This window comes from Pan paniscus, chromosome 1 (genome assembly GCF_029289425.2).
Source record: "Pan paniscus chromosome 1, NHGRI_mPanPan1-v2.0_pri, whole genome shotgun sequence".
NCBI classification, from domain to species: domain Eukaryota; kingdom Metazoa; phylum Chordata; class Mammalia; order Primates; family Hominidae; genus Pan; species Pan paniscus.
In genome coordinates, this window is record NC_073249.2 from 118,132,012 (window position 1) to 118,150,579 (window position 18,568).

At 46.0% G+C, this 18,568-nt stretch overlaps 1 protein-coding gene across 10 annotated transcripts in view; it reads right to left on the bottom strand.

The window, feature by feature from the left end:
- ELAPOR1 (endosome-lysosome associated apoptosis and autophagy regulator 1) overlaps positions 1–18,568 on the bottom strand; it is a 91,262-nt gene that overhangs the window by 31,920 nt on the left and 40,774 nt on the right. For all 10 annotated transcript variants that reach the window (XM_055115047.2, XM_034932720.3, XM_055115033.2 and 7 more), the window contains 3 exons: positions 10,238–10,358; positions 7,566–7,758; positions 238–385 (listed from right to left, as the gene is read on the bottom strand). In XM_055115047.2, the coding sequence (XP_054971022.1) occupies positions 238–385; positions 7,566–7,758; positions 10,238–10,358 (462 nt within the window). The remainder of the gene's footprint in view (positions 1–237; positions 386–7,565; positions 7,759–10,237; positions 10,359–18,568) is intronic.

The window sequence follows — 18,568 nt, forward strand, 5'->3', positions numbered from 1 at the left end:
CTGAGCTGGATAAAACACTTAGAAATCTGCCAGACAATTTTTCCCCCAATAGTCCTTTCACTTTTGCCTTTTCTTCTTGCCTCCTGGGCCTCAGCTCATTTTGCCCACAGCTGTCTCCAGAGGGAAAACAACAGTGATTCCCCCAAGCAGGGCTACACTCATGATGGATTCCTCAAACGGATCTGAACCCCAGAGAGGCTTTTTAGCTCCCACCCTCCACCTTGGCCAGGGGCTTACGAAAAACTCAAAGATGATGCTGGAGTCTGGATAGTAGTATTCGAAGTTAACGGTGCCAGATTGCTTCAGGTTGACGGCGTACATCAGTGTGGCTGTGCATTCGTCCGTGTTGGAGGCGATGTAGTCGCCCCGGGGAACCCACTTGGACCTGTGAAGGAACAGGAACCAGGTTCACAGGCAGGAGCACAGCCCACCAGGCTTTGTGCCATGTGCAGGTCTCATGTTCTGCTGGGTCTTTGGGAATTTTCAGGCTTGTGATTCACAAACTGAAACTTGGACCTGAAAATGCTCAGTGAAGAAAGACAAAAGAAGCTCTCAGGTAGGTCAAGGACCTGGAGTACAGCTAAGAAGAGGAAGGCAGACAGGTGAGGAAGACAAGCAGGCATGCCTCCACATTGTGCAGAGCTACCTGGGATACGGGTGGCAGGTGAAGTTGGGGAGGGATAACATTTTTTTTTTTTTTGAGGCAGAGTCTCGCTCTGTCTCCCAGGCTGGAGTGCAGTGGCGTGGCCTCGGCTCACCGCAACCTCTGCCTCCCGGGTTCAAGCAATTCTCCTGTCTCAGCCTCCCGAGTAGCTAGGATTACAGGCATGCACCACCACACCCAGCTAATTTCTGTATTTTTTTTTAGTAGAGACAGGTTTTCACCATGTTGGCCAGCCTGGTCTCGAACTCCTGACCTCAAGTGATCCACCCACCTCGGCCTCATAAAGGGCTGGGATTACAGGCATGAGCCACCGCGCCTAGTCAGGGAGGGGTAACATTTATTGGTTGCTTACTACCTTCCAGGAATTGAACTACGTGCTTTATATTCATGATTTATTTTCATCAATAAGAGGAAATGTTTTTTCTGTTTAAGAGATGATGAAACTGGGGCTTGGAGAGTGCCAAGCCCAGTATTAGGAAGCAGCGAGTGGCAGGGCTGAAATCAGGTCTGCCAAACTCTAAAGCTGTCAAATAACTCAGTAGACACAGATATTCTTCAGAACTCAGACATCCACCCAGTCTAGTCTACCTGTTTTTCCAGAAATGTCTACTATAAGATGCTGCATGTAAATGGTTTTTATGGAAACGAGGAGGGCCGGAGAACCCTGGAGACAGCCAACCTGGTCATGTCTGTTTTATCTCCTAAATACGTGTTCACTCTATCCACACTGTCCACGGGCTCTCCCTACACTCACCACCACACCATCTATGAACCAGCCCCCAAACTTGTCTCCCTGAAGCCAGTCCCACATCCTCCAAGCCCTCTGCATGCTGCAGCCCAGCGGACAGATCCTCCAGAATAGACGTCTGACCATGGCACTCCCTTGCTTCAAATTAAAACCCCTGGGACTGACTCCCTGTGGCCCTTAGGATAGGGTACAAATTCCTGATGCACTCTGTATACTTCAACTCTATGACATTTCTTTCAATTCCTCTGCCAAGCTTTCTCTTACCTCTGGGCCTCCTGACATCCTCTTCCCTCTTCCTGGAACGAACTTCCTCCTCTCTCTCTCAGTTTAACTCCTACTGTGTCTTAAATGTCACTTAATCTAAAAAGTCTTCCTTGATTCTATCTGCTTCTGCTATGGGTGCCCTTAGCTCTCTTTGCTCTCCTTCTCATAGCCATAATCCCATGATATTTTATATATTTTTAGTATATTATGAAATATGTAAGACCTATACAATGGTGTAATGAACACTCACCGACCCATCACCCTGCTTAAGAAGTTCAACACAGCAGAAGCCTCTGCGTACCCTCCACTAACCTCATCCCTTTTCCTGGAACACACTGCCTTCCCCACTGCCAAGTGACTACTTTCCTGAATCTGGCGTTTAACATGCGCATGCGGTTCTCTACATGTATGTATCTCTAAACAACATACTGTATGGTAGTGCTTCGCATGTTTTCAAGCTTCACATAAATGGTATTATATTTATGGGCTCTGAAACTCACTTTGGGAAGGAAGGGACTTCAATATACTAACTGTGAGATTCATCCATATTCACACATCCAGCTTTTCTGGCTTCGTCTTTACTACTGCATAACATTCCTTTGTATGGCTCTACCACATATATTTGTGCATTACTCGTTGATGGACATTTGGATTGTTTGCAGTTTCATGTGCACATTCTGCTGTGTTCCTGTCTCCTTAGGCACATGTCTGAGTAGAAAGCCTGGGAGGAGAACTGTATGTGAGCCTCCCATTTACCAGCTACTGCTACACTGTTCCTGTTGCTCCACATCCTCTCCAAATTTGAAACTGTCAGACCTCAAAATTGTTGCCAATATTATGTGAGGGAAGAGACCAAATTTACCTTGCTCACTAAAGTATTCCCAGCACCAGCCTGGACCTGGCACATAGTGGGGACTCACAGGGTTAAAGAGTTGAATGTGGAAACAGGTAATCGAAAACACTCACGCTATTGCACTGTTTTGCCTGAGACCAGCCCAGGTTTCCAGTTGCTTAATAATGGCCAGTTGGGTGGGCGTGGTGGCTCACGCCTGTAATCGCAGCACTTTGGGAGGCTGAGGCGGGTGGATCACCTGAGGTGAGGAGTTCAAGACCATCGAGACCAGCCTGACCAACATGGTGAAACCCCATCTCTACTAAAAATGCAAAAATTAGCTGGGTGTTGTGGCACATGCCTGTAATCCCAGCTCCTCAGGAGGCTGAGGCAGGAGAATCGCTTGAACTTGGGAGGCGGAGGTTGCAGTGAGCCGAGATTGTGCCATTGCACTCCAGCCTGGGTGATAAAGCGAGACTCCATATCAAAATAATAATAATAATAGCCAGTTAAAGCAACCTCAGATTAGTCCACAGATTTCCCCCTGTGTTTGTCAGAATAACATGGTTATTTTCAGCTCTTTGACAGTCAGTGTTATTCTCAAAACGAAAACATATAACATGAGCTCATCCAAAATATCCCAGCTAACCTAACAGCATTGATTTCTCCTTGTTGAAAGGGATAACCTTTAATGCTGATATGCTCCACGACATCAGCTATAAATAACTCTTGAAGTTTAATGAATAATTTAAAAGATGCCATAAGTGGGTTACATTTGCAAAATGCATCATAATTCTGATTTTTGTCAGAATTGCCCCCGGTGAAGACATTTCATATTCAATAATAACAACACGTTTTGATTGATTTCTAGTGTCAGGCATCGCTCTAAATTCTTTACAAGTATCATCTCATCAATCCTTACCTCAACTATAAGAGTACTATTTTTATCATCATTTTTAGAATGAAGAAACTGAGGCCCAGAAGTGCTTAGGAAACTTACCCTAGGTCATCCAGTTGTGATCTGCATATAATGTTTTTCATTTTTAATGTTTACATTTCTCTCTCATTCTTGTTTCACTGTCACAGTCTTTGGGCGTCTGTTCGATCTTTTCCACTAATATATGACATTCTTTCTATTACTCCCACATCACTCCTGTTCCCTTAGCTTATCCTAGTTTCTGATCTCAGGCCAGTACCTTAGCCCTGGGACATCAACCCAGGACCCATGGGAGGATCCCTGAAGGCTCAGAATCCTGCCATGGAGACTCCGTTCAGCTGGTCTGTTTTGTCCCCAATTATTTATTTTGTCTATTTTGAGCCAGACACTATGTTAGATGCTGGAGACACAGTGATGAACAAGACAAGTATGATCCTTTCCCTCTTGGGGCTTGCATTCTCTTTCTAGTTGAGGAGACAGAAGCTTAACTAATCACACAATCACATAGCAATGACTGTGATAAGTGCCATTGGAGAAATGCAGGATGATAAAGAGCGTGTAACAGGAGTCTGTGGGGTCGGGGATGGTTTCTTTGAGGAAGCGATTTTTAGGTAGAGACCTGAGGGTTAAGTAGGAGACATAGAAGAGGGGACAGAGAGTCACATGTTCAAATGCCCTGAGGAGGGGAAGGAGTGTGATGGTCAGTGTGGCTGGAACACAGCAAGTGAAGACAGAAGGAACTTGGGAGAGGCTGGGGAAACAAGCAGAGGGCAGGGGGCAGGGCAGCAGGGCCCTGCAGGCTGTGAGAAGGTAGTGGACTTTATCCCAAGAGCAATTGGTAGCCATTGAATCTAGGGTTTTGAGCGGGAAAGTACTGTGACTGGATTTAAGGAGATGAGGCTGGGTGCAGTGGCTCACACCTGTAATCCCAGTACTTTGGGAGGCTGAGGCGGAAGGATCATTTGAGCCCAGGAGTTTGAGTCCAACCTGGGCAACATACGTGAAACCGTGTCTCTAGAAAAATAAGAAGTTAGCCAGGTGTGGTGGCATGAGCCTGCAGTCCCAGCTACGCGGGAGGTTGAGGTGGGAAGATGGCTTCAGCCCGGGGAGGTTGAGGCTGCAGTGAGCTGTGATTGCGCCATTGCACTCCAGCCTGGGTGACAGAGTGAGACCTTGTTTCTTAAAAAAAAGAAAAAAGAAAGATGAATCTGGCTGCTGAGTGGACAGGCCTGGAGGAGGCTGGGAATGGAAGCAGGAGATGAGCTTGGAGTCTCTTGAGGCAGAGCAGGCAGGATTTGGGTAGCTGCACAGCTGAATAGGAAAGCCAAATACTTGCGCTCTAGGTATTAGCTCAATTATTGCCTTTCTGAGGGATGATGGGGAAACCACAAAAGCTCTCCAGATGGCCATTTCCTCTCCATTGACAGAGAAATATCCTCTCCCTCCCTCCCCGGGATGTCGTGGGATGCCTTAAGATGCAGGCCCTGAAATAGTCCGTGCGGTGGAAACACAAGTTGTTATTAACCCACCCACATCCTGCCTCGCTGAGAGATAATGATTTCTGGACTCTCGGTGCAGTCCCCAGAGAGAGAAGAAATCCTTCCTTTACATGGGTAGGAATTGACTGAGCCAGGTCTGCACCTTGTCCAGGGCCTAATGACATTCTCAGTTAGGACTCAAATGGGAGTTGGTTGTCTTAACCCACACATTCCCGCTCCTTCCAGCTTTAAAGCTCTCTAGCTTTATCTCTGCCTCCAGTATTGTCATGCTAATGAATCTGACACACCAAATTGAACTCTAAAATAACATAACATTAAAATTGGACTACAGATTAAATAGCCACTGCTTGGCTTAGACAAGATTTAAGTATAGGAATGGGAGACATTGCTCCCGGTTTTTAGAAATCCAAGTGTAATACAATTCTTGAGTCCTTCTTATCCATTTGATTGTTTGGGTATAAGTGAAACTTTCACTTGCTTTCCTCCTGTATTCACTGTCCATATTTAATAAGGAACAATATGGCTGCCTTTCACATCCTCATATCCCCCCACTTTCGCTCCCTAGGACCCAGTGTTGCCTTGCCCATAATAAATGTTATTTGAATGTGGCATTATGGAGCAGTGGAAGCTTGGGTTCGAATTTCAATCTTGCCAGCTGTAAACCGGATAACAAAGGGCAGGTCATAACCTTGCTGAGCTTCCAGTTCCTCATCTCTGTAATAGAAATAGTAATGCCTATTTCACAAGGTTCTTGTGAGAATGAGAGAAAATAATATATGTAAAGCATCCAGAATAGTGCCTGGCCTACAAAAGACATATCTGAAATAGATATCCAGTTCTCCAAGCACCCTGGACTGAGCTTTCCAAGAAAATTTGCTAGTCATTGGGGTCTCACAGCATTTGGAAGATTTCAGACAGCACTGGGCAAAGGCTAGGCAGAATCAGTTTTAGAATTTAGCAGCCAAGGTGGCTCATGCCTGTAATCCCAGCACTTTGGGAGGCTGAGGCAGGTGGATCACCTGAGGTCAGGAGTTTGAGACCAGCCTGGCCAACATGGTGAAACCCCATCTCTACTAAAAAAATACAAAAAAATTAGCTGGGCGCGGTGGCTCACGCCTGTAATCCCAGCACTTTGGGAGGCCGAGGCGGGTGGATCACGAGGTCAGGAGATCGAGACCATCCTGGCTAACACGGTGAAACCCCATCTCTACTAAAAATACAAAAAATTAGCTGGGCGTGGTGGCGGGTGCCTGCAGTCCCAGCTACTCGGGAGGCTGAGGCAGGAGAATGGCGTCAACCCGGGAGGCAGAGCTTGCAGTGAGCGGAGAGGACACCACTGCATTCCAGCCTGGGTGACAGAGCGAGACTCCATCTCAAAAAAAAAGAAAAAAAAAAAATTAGCCGGGCATTGTGGCACACACACCTGTAACCCAGCTACTCAGGAGGCTGAGGCAGGAGAATCACTTGAACCTGGGAGCTGGGGGTTGTGGCGAGCCAAGATGGCACCACTGCACTCCAGCCTGGGCGACAGAGTGAGACTCTGTCTCAAAAAAAAAAAAAAAAAAAAGAAGAAGAAGAAGTTAGCACCCAAGCCAGGAAGATACCCAAGCTTTGCATATTGTGTTCCAGTCAAGCTGAGAAAGTATATTGGCTGATCCGAAATTCCGTGGTGGAAATCCGGTTGGTTTTTTTGGTTTTCGTTTTTGTTTTTGTTTTTCTTTTTTTTTTTTTTTTTAAGACGGAGTTTCACTCTTGTTGCCCAGGCTGGAGTGCAATGGTGCGATCTCAGCTCACTGCAACTTCCGCTTCCCAGTTCAAGCGATTCTCCTGCCTCAGCCTCCCGAGTCGCTGAGATCACAGGTGCGCACCACCAGGCCCGGCTAATTTTTTGTATTTTTAGTAGAGACGGGGTTTCACCATGGCCAGGTTGGTCTTGAACTCCTGACCTCAAGTGATCCACCCGCCTCGGCCTCCCAGAGTGCTGGGATTACAGGCGTGAGCCACCGCGCCCTGCCGGTTTTTGTTTTTCAATGAGACAGGGTCTTGCTCTGTTATCCAGGGGTACAGTGGTGCGGTCATAGCTCAGTCTAACCTTGAACTCCTAGGCTCAAGTTATCCTCTTGCCTCAGCCTCTCGAGTAGCTGGGACTACGGACATGCACCACCACACCTGGCAAATTTTTTAACTTTTTGTAGAGACAGGGGTCTCGCTATGTTTCCCAGGCTGGTCTCAAACTCTTGGCCTCAGGCAATCCTCCCACATTAGCCTCTCAAAGTGCTGGGATTACAGGGGTGAGTCACTGTGCCCAGCTCCAATTGGGTTTTGTTTTAAATAGACTGGGCCATTTAACCCTTGCCCCCCTTGTCCACTCTCTTCATGTTTTTTACCTCCCACAAATGCCTGTCCATCACTGGTAAGTTTAGGCCAGTAAGAGTGGGCCAGGCAGAGTCACATCCACTGGTCTTGCGGGCACAGCTGCAGGCCTCACCCTGGCAGCCTGGCTTCCTCTTAACTCCATCCTCCCTGCCCAGTCTGAGGGGCAGCGGAGGAGGCTGTCCAGTGTGCCCTGTAGCCCCTTCCCCAGTGGGCTGGGGGTGGGGTGGGGGTGTGTGCAGACTCACGAAGTACAGTTCCCGGTGGACTCAGCAGCACTGTCATCCAGCTCCATGTTGGCTGAGAGGCTGGCAAAGCCATGGGGCAGCTCATCCCACTCATCAAACCGAATGCCTGTGCCGAGGGAGTAGCGGCCCTCAGCGCATGGCTTACACGACTGGTCCTTCATATCCAGAAACTCCCCGGCGTTGCAGGAGAAGGCTGGAAAACAGGGCAGAGACAAGGTGGGGCAGTGAGGTCACTGCAGCCCCAGAAGTGAATGGGCTGCGAGCAGCTGAAGGGAGGAGCGCTGGGTTGGGGTCTAGGAGTTTGGCCCACTAAGATTCAGGGCCATGGCATTTACTGTGTGATTTTATTTTTCTTAAAAAAAAATTTTTTTTCAGCAGTGATATTCCTTGCTATGTGTCATTCTATTTGTATGGAACGGCCAAAAGAGGCGAAGCCATAGAGACAGAAAGTAGATTTGTGGTTGCCAGGGGCTGTGGGGAGGGGCCTGGGGAGAGATTGCTAATAATATGAGGTTTCTTTGTAGGATGATTAAAATGTGAAATGAGAGTGATGATGGTTGCTGTGAATATTCTAAAAACCACTGAATTTTATCCTTAAAGGAATGAATTTCATGGCATATAAATTATATACCAATAAAGATGTTATAAAAAAAATAGATCTAGGGCCACGGATGCTCTGCCTTGCTGTGGGACTTTGGGCTTGTTCCTGGCACTCGTTTCCTTTGGAGAGGTGCCCTGACCATTCTGAGAGCTCTCTGGTGAAGATGATGCCAAGGTCTCTTGTGCTGACCCCTCTGAATGACACATGGCCCTTCAGCCTTGAATTTCTCCCTTGAGCCTCTGGCCTCTGCCTTTCTGGTTGTACTGCCACCATGCTAGGTGGAATTCTCATGACCTGTTAACTCAATCATTGCAACATCCTCCTAACTAGTTCCCTATTCTTATTTTTGCTCATTCTGTGGTCAGAGGTACCTTTCTAAAACAGATGTGATCAGGCACAGTGGCTCATACCTGTAAACCCAACACTTTGAGAGACCAAGGCAGGAGGATCACTTGAGCCCAGGAGTTTGAGGCCAACCTGGGCAACACAGTGAGACCCTGTCGCTACCAAAAAAAAATGTTTAAATTAGCTGGGAGTGGTCGCGTGTGCCTGTAATCCTAGCTACTCAAAAGGCTGAGGTGGGAAAATTACTTGAGCCCAGGAGGTCGAGGCTACAGAGCTATGATTGCACCACTGTACTTCAGCCTAGGAAACAGAGTGAGACCTTGTCTTTAAAAAAATAAAAAGTAAAACACGTATGTACTATTATTCTCCTTATTTTAAAAATAAACAGGCACTCCCTTTTGATTCTAGAATTATGCTCTTGGCCTGGCATTCAAAGTTTTCCACGATTTCCCTCCAGCCTAACTTCCCAGCTTGACCTCCCACTACAAATCTTTTTTCACCTCAACTCCATCCATCACCTTCTCTGTGTTGCCTCTACCCTGGACCACAAGCTCTTCCTCAAATGTGTCACTCTTCATCCACGTCTAAACTTTTGCTCAAGTGGCCCTCCCAGCTATGCCTGATCCCTAAATATTCGTAACTCTCATTCTTTCTCATATCATATATGTCTGCCACCCACTAGGCTCTGCGCTCCTCTGGGGATGGCTGGCTCAGTGACTGGCACAGACTGGGAGCTTCATGAATGTTTCTGAAACAATGAGTGAATGAATGAATGTCTGCACTTTCCACCACCCTAAGCTTCTGAAAGCAGAGAGTGTGCCTTATTTGTCTTTGCAGTTCACACTGCATGTGCACATCATGGTGCTAACACATAGTGGGACTCACTGAAGTCAGCAGAGTTCAGTGAAGATGGCTCATTTGTTTCCACTAGTCACACCTCAGTTCTGCTCAGGTCTCAGCAATATCCAATCATTAATTTAACAAGTATTTATTTGCTCACTTACTCAACCAGGCATTGTACTAAGCTGATTTTAGAATTTAAATATCTTCAAACTCCTTTCCAACTCTTCAGATAATTCCTTAAATCTAGTGCCTGGTTTTTCTTGTTATTCCCTTTGCATTCCTAAAAGAATAACGCAGGGGAAACAGCTGCCAATTGTAGAAAAGTTGTGACTGCAGAGTCACAGAGGCGGGTGCTGGGGCTGCGGCAAGCCACTGCCTTTCCTATTGCACAATCAGACCCACAGTCAGGAAGATTCTTGTCTCCTGAAGTGATGCCTGGAGCATTTTAAAGGACGTCTCTGCAGAAACTTAGCCTCTCTGACTTCCTTTTTAAGAACGAAAGCAAATCTCAATCTTGCCTAATGACTGATTGTGGCTGGTGAGTGAGTGTAGATTGGAGAGACATACACAGGCAAAAATGAAAATGTATGCAAACAGAAAAGAATATCTGAGTGCACACAGCTGGCATTGCTTATGCTGTATCCACTGATGGGATTTAAATTCCTTTAAAAAATGAAAGCAAATTCAGATATCCAGTTTGCATTCATGAAATACTTCTGCACCAAATCTCATAAGGGTCTGGGATGTGGGGACTAATTGGGGAAAAGATCTGATTCCTTAATGCAGCTGCTCTGCCAGGAAGGGCCCAGATTGGATGGCAGGAGACTTGGGGGAGAGACCAAAGCTGAGTGACAGGGAGGCCCTGAGCAGGATAGCTGCTTACAGCACTCGGTGCCCTTGACGGGGTCAGGCAGGCTGGTGCACAGGCCCGGGGTATGCGGCACGGCGACCCTCCACCTGGAACCCGTGCTGTCACACGCCGTGTACTCATAGTGGTACTCAGACTGCAGGGGAGAGAACAGTGGGCGAAATGTGCGTTAGCAGTGATCAAACATTAACAGCTTCCCACCCACTTCCCAGCACCATGGCTACTGATGCTCATCCTCTCAGAAATGGGCCCTGGGACCCCTGGCAGGGAGCTGATGATTATGAACCGAGTACAAGAACTACAATGATTTGGATCATTCCCTTCCACCCAGCCATGGTCTAGTCCCTAGAAATCATTTTTGTGTGTGACTCTCTTTGTTGTTATGTTTAAGTACTGTCCTTATGGAGCAGAGGAACGTGGGAAAGGTAACTAAGGAACAGGCTAGAAATAGGTGGAATTTTTCTTATTCCAAAGTGTAGAATTTATGAACGAGGACATTCTAAATGGAAGGATGTTCTAAATGGAAGCCTTAGTCCACAAAAAATTTACAAAGGCTCATCACAGAAGTGGTATGTATTTCTATTTCCTTGTGTTTCTTTTTTTTTTTTTTTTTTTTTTTTTTTTTGAGACGGAGTCTCGCTCTGTCGCCCAGGCTGGAGTGCAGTGGGATGATCTTGGCTCACCGTAACCTCCGCCTCCTGGGTTCAAGCGATTCTCCTGCCCCAGCCTCCCGAGTAGCTGGGACTACAGGCGAGTGCCACCACGCCAGGCTAATTTTTGTATTTTTAGTAGAGACGGGGTTTCACCATGTTAGCCATGCTGGTCTCAAACTCCTGACTTCGTGATCCACCTGCCTTGGCCTCCCAAAATGCTGGGATTACAGGCATGAGCCACCACGCCTGGCCCTATTTCCCTGTGTTTCTTATGCTCCTTTCCACTCAGAAAGACTATGAATTCCCAATTGCATTTTATGAAAATATATTTGGCCGAGGCAGGTGATGTGCTCTCACTTGAGCCTGTTCATCCCTAATTTGTCTGTGCAATGGGAAACTCATAGTTTAATTGTTTTACCTGAGCTAAAAATAAATGGAATAACAACAAAACAACCAAATCAAGCATTAAGTAAAACAACAACAACAAACAGTTCCACTCAGAACAAAGAAAACACAATTGATGTGCCAAATGCCCTTAAGCGTTTCTTCCTCCTTTAAATCTGGTAATAAACAACAGACCATGGAATTAGTGATGATTTTGGCTCTGACAAGTATTTTACAATCTACACTTACCTAAAACTATATTCAAGCCCAGAGGTATTTTGTATTACTGTATGCATAAGAAAAATAGAATTAATGTCCCCCTTTAACCCACGTGATAGCCTGATTGCATAACATGTATAACGTCAAGGAGCTAAGACAAAAAATACAAGTTTTGAAGTTTGCTAATCTAATAATGTGTCAGGATCAAAAGGAATAAGCTTTATTTTTGGGGATAGGTAAACACACTGCATTTCATCTATTCCAAGATGCACGCTTTTTCCACATCTAACATCTATGAAATCAAGACGTGTCTTAAAATTGACACAGTAAGGAAGAATTGTGTTATGTTTTAAGGGATAGAGCTTTTTCTTTCTTTATGACACATTAAAAAAATGGTGTCTTAGAAGCAGTGGCGTTTCAGACTTGTTGCAATATGGTAAAGATGTAGTTTCTTTTCTTTTCTTTTTTTTAGACAGTCTCTTGCTCTGTCACCCAGGCTGGAGTGCGGTGGCGTGATGATGGCTCACTGTAATCTTGACTTCCTGGGCTCAAGTGATCCTCCCACCTCAGCTTCCCAAGTAGCTGAGACTACAGGAGCCACTACATGCACCACTATGCCCAGCCAATAGATTAACTCTTGACCAGAATCTTTGGCTTTGGATGTAGATGTCAATGTCATCTAGGAAAGAAAGAACATCAGGATGGGAATTCTTTGTGCCCTCTCTGGGTCTATTTTTCCTAATAATTCTTGTCTTTTCCTCATCTCAGTCCACTTCTTAAAATGATACCCTCAAAAGGGTTTTGCTGCAAGAATGAGGGGTAAAATCCACTGTGTATAAATTAAATGGAGAATTGAGTGAGCAAGGCAGAAAGGACTGTATGGTGCTTCTGAACATATTCCTGCTGGTCTTTTGTGTAGTGTGTTCACAGTTCCCAAATACCATCTCGTTTGATCTTCACGACTCCCTATAAGGCAAGTAGACCAGGGGTTGTTTCCTTCATTGTACAGATGAGAAAATAGACTCTCAGTGGCATGATAGCTTGTCCAAAGTCACCCAGCCAATAAGTCACGAGCTAGAAATCAGGCCTTCCCACCAGGAATCCTCCTCCACCCTTATAGACTCTGACCAAACACAGACTCACACAGGGCCAAATTTAACAGCCAAATCTAAAAATTAATCATGACAGTGTTGGTTGTCTGCCAGCAGCCAGGCTCACTTCTGAGGCCCGAGAATTGGTGTTAAAATATCTAATCTGTTCGAAGATCATCTCAGTTCATTCTGACTGCATTGGCCTCTTAGAGGCACATGGGCCAAATCCATTGCTTTTCATCGTCTTTCATTTGATGTCCCCTGGGTCTCACTCAGGTGGGAGGTTTGCTGAGGAAATCGTGGTTCCAAGCCTAAGAAAATTTCCCTTTCAATATATGCTCATTTACGTCATGCCACTTGAGGATATTTACTTAATTCAAGGTGGCTGGTTCTAATACACCTGTTTCAAATCTGAACTACACTTTGAGATCACACCATTCAAGACATAAGCTTAGGGCGGGGCACGGAGGCTCATGCCTGTAATCCCAGCACTTTGGGAGGCCAAGGTGGGTGGATCACCTGAGGTCAGGAGTTTGAGACCAGCCTGACCAACATGGTGAAACTCTGTCTCTACTAAAAATACAAAAATTAGGTGTGGTGGCACGCGCCTGTAATCCCAGCTACTCAGGAGGCTGAGGCAAGAGAATCGCTTGAACCTGGGAGTGGGGGTGGAGGTTGCTGTGAGCCAAGATCACGCCACTTTACTCCAGCCTGGGCAAAAAAAGCAAGACTCCGTCTAAAAAAAAAAAAAAAAAGACATAAGCTTAGAGAGAGTTAAACCAGGGATAGAACTGGCAGGACTCCTCAATTATATTCAGCGTTCTGCAAACACATCAATTCCCTGACAGTACTTCAGTTTACTCAGTGATCTGTCTGAAAGTATATAATTTGCATAAAGTGCAGGTCTACAAAGGAGCACATAAACACATTCAGTATATACATCCAGCACGTAACTCCTTCCCCCTCCCTGTGCACAATTCTATGACGCACACCCAAATTACACTGCTAAATGGGACACAGCAGGCAGTGGGTGCTGCCTGTTCATCAGAAAAATAAAGGAAGGGTTTAGAAATGAGAGGGTGGGGAACTTTAGTTAGCGCATCCTTCCCTAGCATCACCCAGCCATGTAATACTCCTGGGCACATGAGAAGGAAGAGGAAAAAAAACCCTGAAACTGGAATATGCTTTGCCTGTATTGACTGATCTGTCGGTAACACTGATCTTTCAGTTCTAGAAGAATTCACTCAGACTCACAATATTTTTAGTCCTTACTGTCTAGGTATTGAATGGACTGCTGAAATGACCAAAAAGAAAAAAGAAAACTGTCAAGTCAGGATGGTACCTGGATGGAAATCTGTCCTTCCTTCTACCTTCCCACCACTTGCTTTCAAAATAGTATCTGTTACTTTTAAAAATGATTATCAAAGTAACAGTTTAGAGGCCAGACGCAGTGGCTCACACCTGTAATCCTGGCACTTTGGGAGGTCAAGGTGGGCGAATTACTTGAGGTCAGGAGTTTGAGACCAGCCTGGCCAACATGGTGAAACCCCGTCTCTACTAAAAATACAAAAATTCATCGGTGGTGGTGGCATGTGCCTGTAGTCCCAGCCACTCAGCAGGCCAAGGTGGGAGGATGACCTGAGCCTGGGAGGTTGAGGCTGCAGTGAGCCGTGATTGTACCGCTACATTCCAGCCCAGATGACAGAGTGAGACCCTGTCTCAAATAAAAAAAGGAACTGTTTATAGACTAGAGATTGGAGGTAATCTATGGGTTAGATGCTAGAGATGTACTTCATTACCATCCACTGTGGAAGATGAATAAGGTTTAAGCTGGTTAGCTGATGACAGAGATGTGGTCCACAATTCAGGTGTAGGAGAGTCCTCGGGACTGGGTTAGCCTCTTTCATGTGCCCTAAGTAAATAGGCAAATTAGAAGTGATCCCACGGCCCCTTCCCACATGGTGCTTGACTTCCCTAAGCCATAGCTGCCTCACTGAAAAATGGGGATATACAAACTCCTGCATCATAGAGGGGCTGGGCTGCTGTATAGTTATGCAGGCTATTCATAAGGTTACCTAGCTCAGGGCATGAGTGGAGGGTGAAATCTAGCTCAAGTCTTGCATGCTAGGTGGTATGCCCTATTCAGGTGTTGCATCTGCCCAGAGAGGGAGTGCCTTTTCCCCATGTGCGATAGGGCCCTCTGTGAGCATGATTAAGATGATGTAGGTCAAGCACATCACACAGTAGGTTTTCCAATCTCCAAAACAATTCAATGGTAAATTATTTTACCATTTTACAGATGGGAAAATTGAGTCATTGAGAGGTAAAGTCACTTGCTTAAAGCCACACAGCCAGGAACTGCCAAACCAGGATTGGACCCAGGCTATCTGAGTCCAGAATCTGTTTTCAAGGCTGCCGGTATTTGAGAGCAGCCTGTGTAGGCTCCTATCACACTTACAAACTGTGTCTGGGGCTCAGCACTGGCTCTCAAGCTGCTAAAAACTTTGCAAGGAAAGCCAAGTAGATAAAAAATTTTGCAAACAAGGCCCAAGGGGAAGGGACCCAAGTCCAAAGCTGAGTGCAATGGGAAGGCGGAAAGGCATTTTGTACCTTGTTGGAGGTTCAACAAAGACATCTATTGTTTGTGCCTGCCCAGTGTCCACCCCCCTTCTGAGAGCAGCACCTCTCTGGGAGGAACTATTGCCTCCTTATTACATGCAGAGTCTTGATGGGATTGTCATGTGAGGTGGCCCACCTTCCTCTGCCATGGATGGACACATGACCCACACTAGGCCAATCAGATGCTCTTTGTGGAAGATGGGATGAGGGGGATGAAGACATTTAGCCACTGAGCAGGGACCTCAAGTGGGTGGGAACTGAGGGAGGGATGGGGCAGGAAAGTGGGGCAGCGGGGGATAAGGCCCCTCCTTACTTCCAGTTCTACCTAGGGCTGGCCTTGGTGCCCCCCAACCAAACTCCACAGAATAAAAACATAAAAACCATGCCAAGTGAAATAAGCCAGTCATAAAGACAAATGCTGTATGATTCTACTTATACAAGGTACATAGTAGTCAAATTCATAGAGACAGAAAGAATGGTGTCTGTCAGGGGCTAGAGGAGCAGGATGGGGACTTACTGTTTGATGAGTACAGCATTTCAATTTTGTAAGACAGTTCTGTGGATAATGACGATGGTGGTGCCGATGGTAGCACAACAGTGTGAATGTACTTCATGCCACTGAACCGTAGACTTAAAAATGGTTAAGCTGGTAAGTTTCATTATGTGTATTTTACCACAATTTTATTTTTTTTTTAAATAGGTGATACCACAGATCCTAGAGAACATGCCTAACCTCTGAGTTATTCTATTGAGTACTCTAGAAGGTAGAAGTCTGATGATCTGATAGTCTAAATTTGAGAAATATCTCCAAAATAAAAAATATTTTTATAAAATATAAATCTATATATATTTAGAGATGGCGTCTTACTCTGTTGCCCAGGCTTGAGTGCAGTGGTGCAATCACAGCTCACTGCAGCCTCAACCTCCCAGGCTCAAGTGATTCTCCCTCCTCAGCCTCCTGAGTAGCTGGGACTACAGGTGTGCACCACTGTATCTGGCTAATTTAAAAAATTTTTTTTGCAGAGATGGGGTCTTGCTATGTGGCTAAGACTGGTCTTGAACTCCTGGACTCAAGCAATCCTTCCACTTTGGCCTCACAAAGTGCTGGAATTACAAGTGTGAGTCACCACACCCGTCCAAAAATATTTTAATCATCATCCAAATGATTGGCCAAACTCAGAAATACCAAGAGGGAGGAGTGGAAGGCAGCAGGCAGAGTGCACATTGTAGCAGTGTCACTGGACATACCTGGGCTGTGGTGTTCCCTCACGCTTATTTGTTCACTATTGACAGCTTTCAAAAACATTGCATTGCAGTTGTGCAAATAAATATTAAGTGCTAATTTTTGTTCAAACATTCTGTTCTTTTAGAATTAAAATGTTTAAATATCTCAGAATATATTTTATTTTTTATTTTATTATAAAATATAAAATGTTTATATAGCTCAGGAACAATATCTCAGAAGACATTGTTAACTTGGAATATGTCTGTTCTTCTACATTCTAAGAAAATGATGTTCATGGCCGGGCTTGGTGGCTCACGCCTGTAATCCCAGCACTTTGGGAGGCCAAGGCGGGTGGATCACGAGGTCAGGAGATCGAGACCATCCTGGCTAACACGGTGAAACCCCGTCTCTACTGAAAAACAGAAAAAAATTAGCCGGGCGTGGTGGTGGGTGCCTGTAGTCCCAGCTACTCAGGAGGCTGAGGCAGGAGAATGGCGTGAACCCGGGAGGCGGAGCTTGCAGTGAGCAGAGATGCGCCACTGCACTCCAGCCTGGGCCACAGAGCGAGCATCCGTCTCAAAAAAAAATATATATATATATAATGATGTTCACTCATCCCACATTCAACAAGCACGTACTGAGGGCCTGTTATGTGCTAGGTTCTGGTGAAGCAGCGGTGTTTAAAACCTGTGGATTTCTAGAGCTTTTATGTGTATGTGGTGGGGAGTGTGCTAGCAAGGATGGGACGGGGAGGAGATATAAACACACATAAACACACATCCCAAAGAGGTTTAGTTGCCATTGCAAGCTGTTGCTTGCCCCCATTTCTCCGGAGCAGGGTCTTGGTGTCTAAGGACTGTGGCAAAGACAGTAACACATCTCTAACTCCGATCTGACTAACCATTAAACCACATCGTTTCTCTTCCAAGTGATGGTGGTTTGAAAGCCAGGACAAGCCAGCTCCCCCAGACATTTACCCTAGTTGCTTCGAAATAACCCCTGCAACAGCAGAGCTAAGAAGACACGGATGACTGGTCAGAACACTCCAAGGGAGAAGCACAAGGTGACCAGGTGGCAGTGAGGTCTACTGTTCTACCAGCCTTCTTCTTCCTGCCAGGGCACTTCTCCAGCCCAGCTGGCCAATGATGACTGCAACGGATGGCCCAGACTGGCTGGAAAGCCCCTCAAATGGGGCCTCCAGGGATTAACAATGGGCACTCCCCAGGCTGCAAAGGTCCTCAGGGGATACGAGGGCTAGTGGTGAAGTTAAACAAACAGTCTCTGAGACGAGGAACAAATGACCTTGGTGGTCATTCGATTCATTCTACCCTCAGTCTCCTCATCTGTAAAATGAGACAGTTGAACTTCTAAGATTAGACAACTTCTAAGATTCCTTCCAGTTCCAAGAACTTATTATTTTGTACGGGTACCGATATGGAAATCTGTCCTTACTTCCATTTTTTTCCCCTTTTCTTTTTTTTTTTTTTTTCTGAGACGGAGTTTCGCTCTTGTTGCCCAGGCTGGAGTGCAATGGTGCAATCTTGGCTCACCGCAACCTCCGCCTCCCAGGTTCAAGCAATTCTCCTGCCTCAACCTCCCGAGTAGCTGGGATTACAGGCATGCACCACCATGCCCGGCTAATTTTGTATTTTTAGTAGAGACGGGATTTCTCCATGTTGGTCAGGCTGATCTCAAACTCCCGACCTCAGGTGATCCGCCCGCCTCGGCCTCCCAAAGTGCTGGGATTACAGGCATGAGCCACAGCACCCGGCCCCTTTTCTTTCAAAATAGCACATCTTAGTTAAAAATAATTATCAAAGTAATACCTGTTAAATGCAGGAAAGATGAAAATACAGACTAGAATAAAAAAGAAAATAAAAATCTGGGCCGGGCACAGTGGTTCACGCCTGTAATCGAGGTGAGGAGTTCCAGACCAGCCTGGCCAACATGGTGAAACCCCGTCTCTACTAAAAAATACAAAAATTAGCCTGGCATGGTGGCAGGCACCTGTAATCCCAAACAGGAGAATCGCTTGAACCCAGGAGGCAGAGGTTGCAGTGAGCCGAGACCGCACCATTGCACTCCAGCCTGGGCAACAGAGCGAGACTCTGTCTCAAAACAAAACAAAACAAAACAAAAAAGAAAACCTGCCACA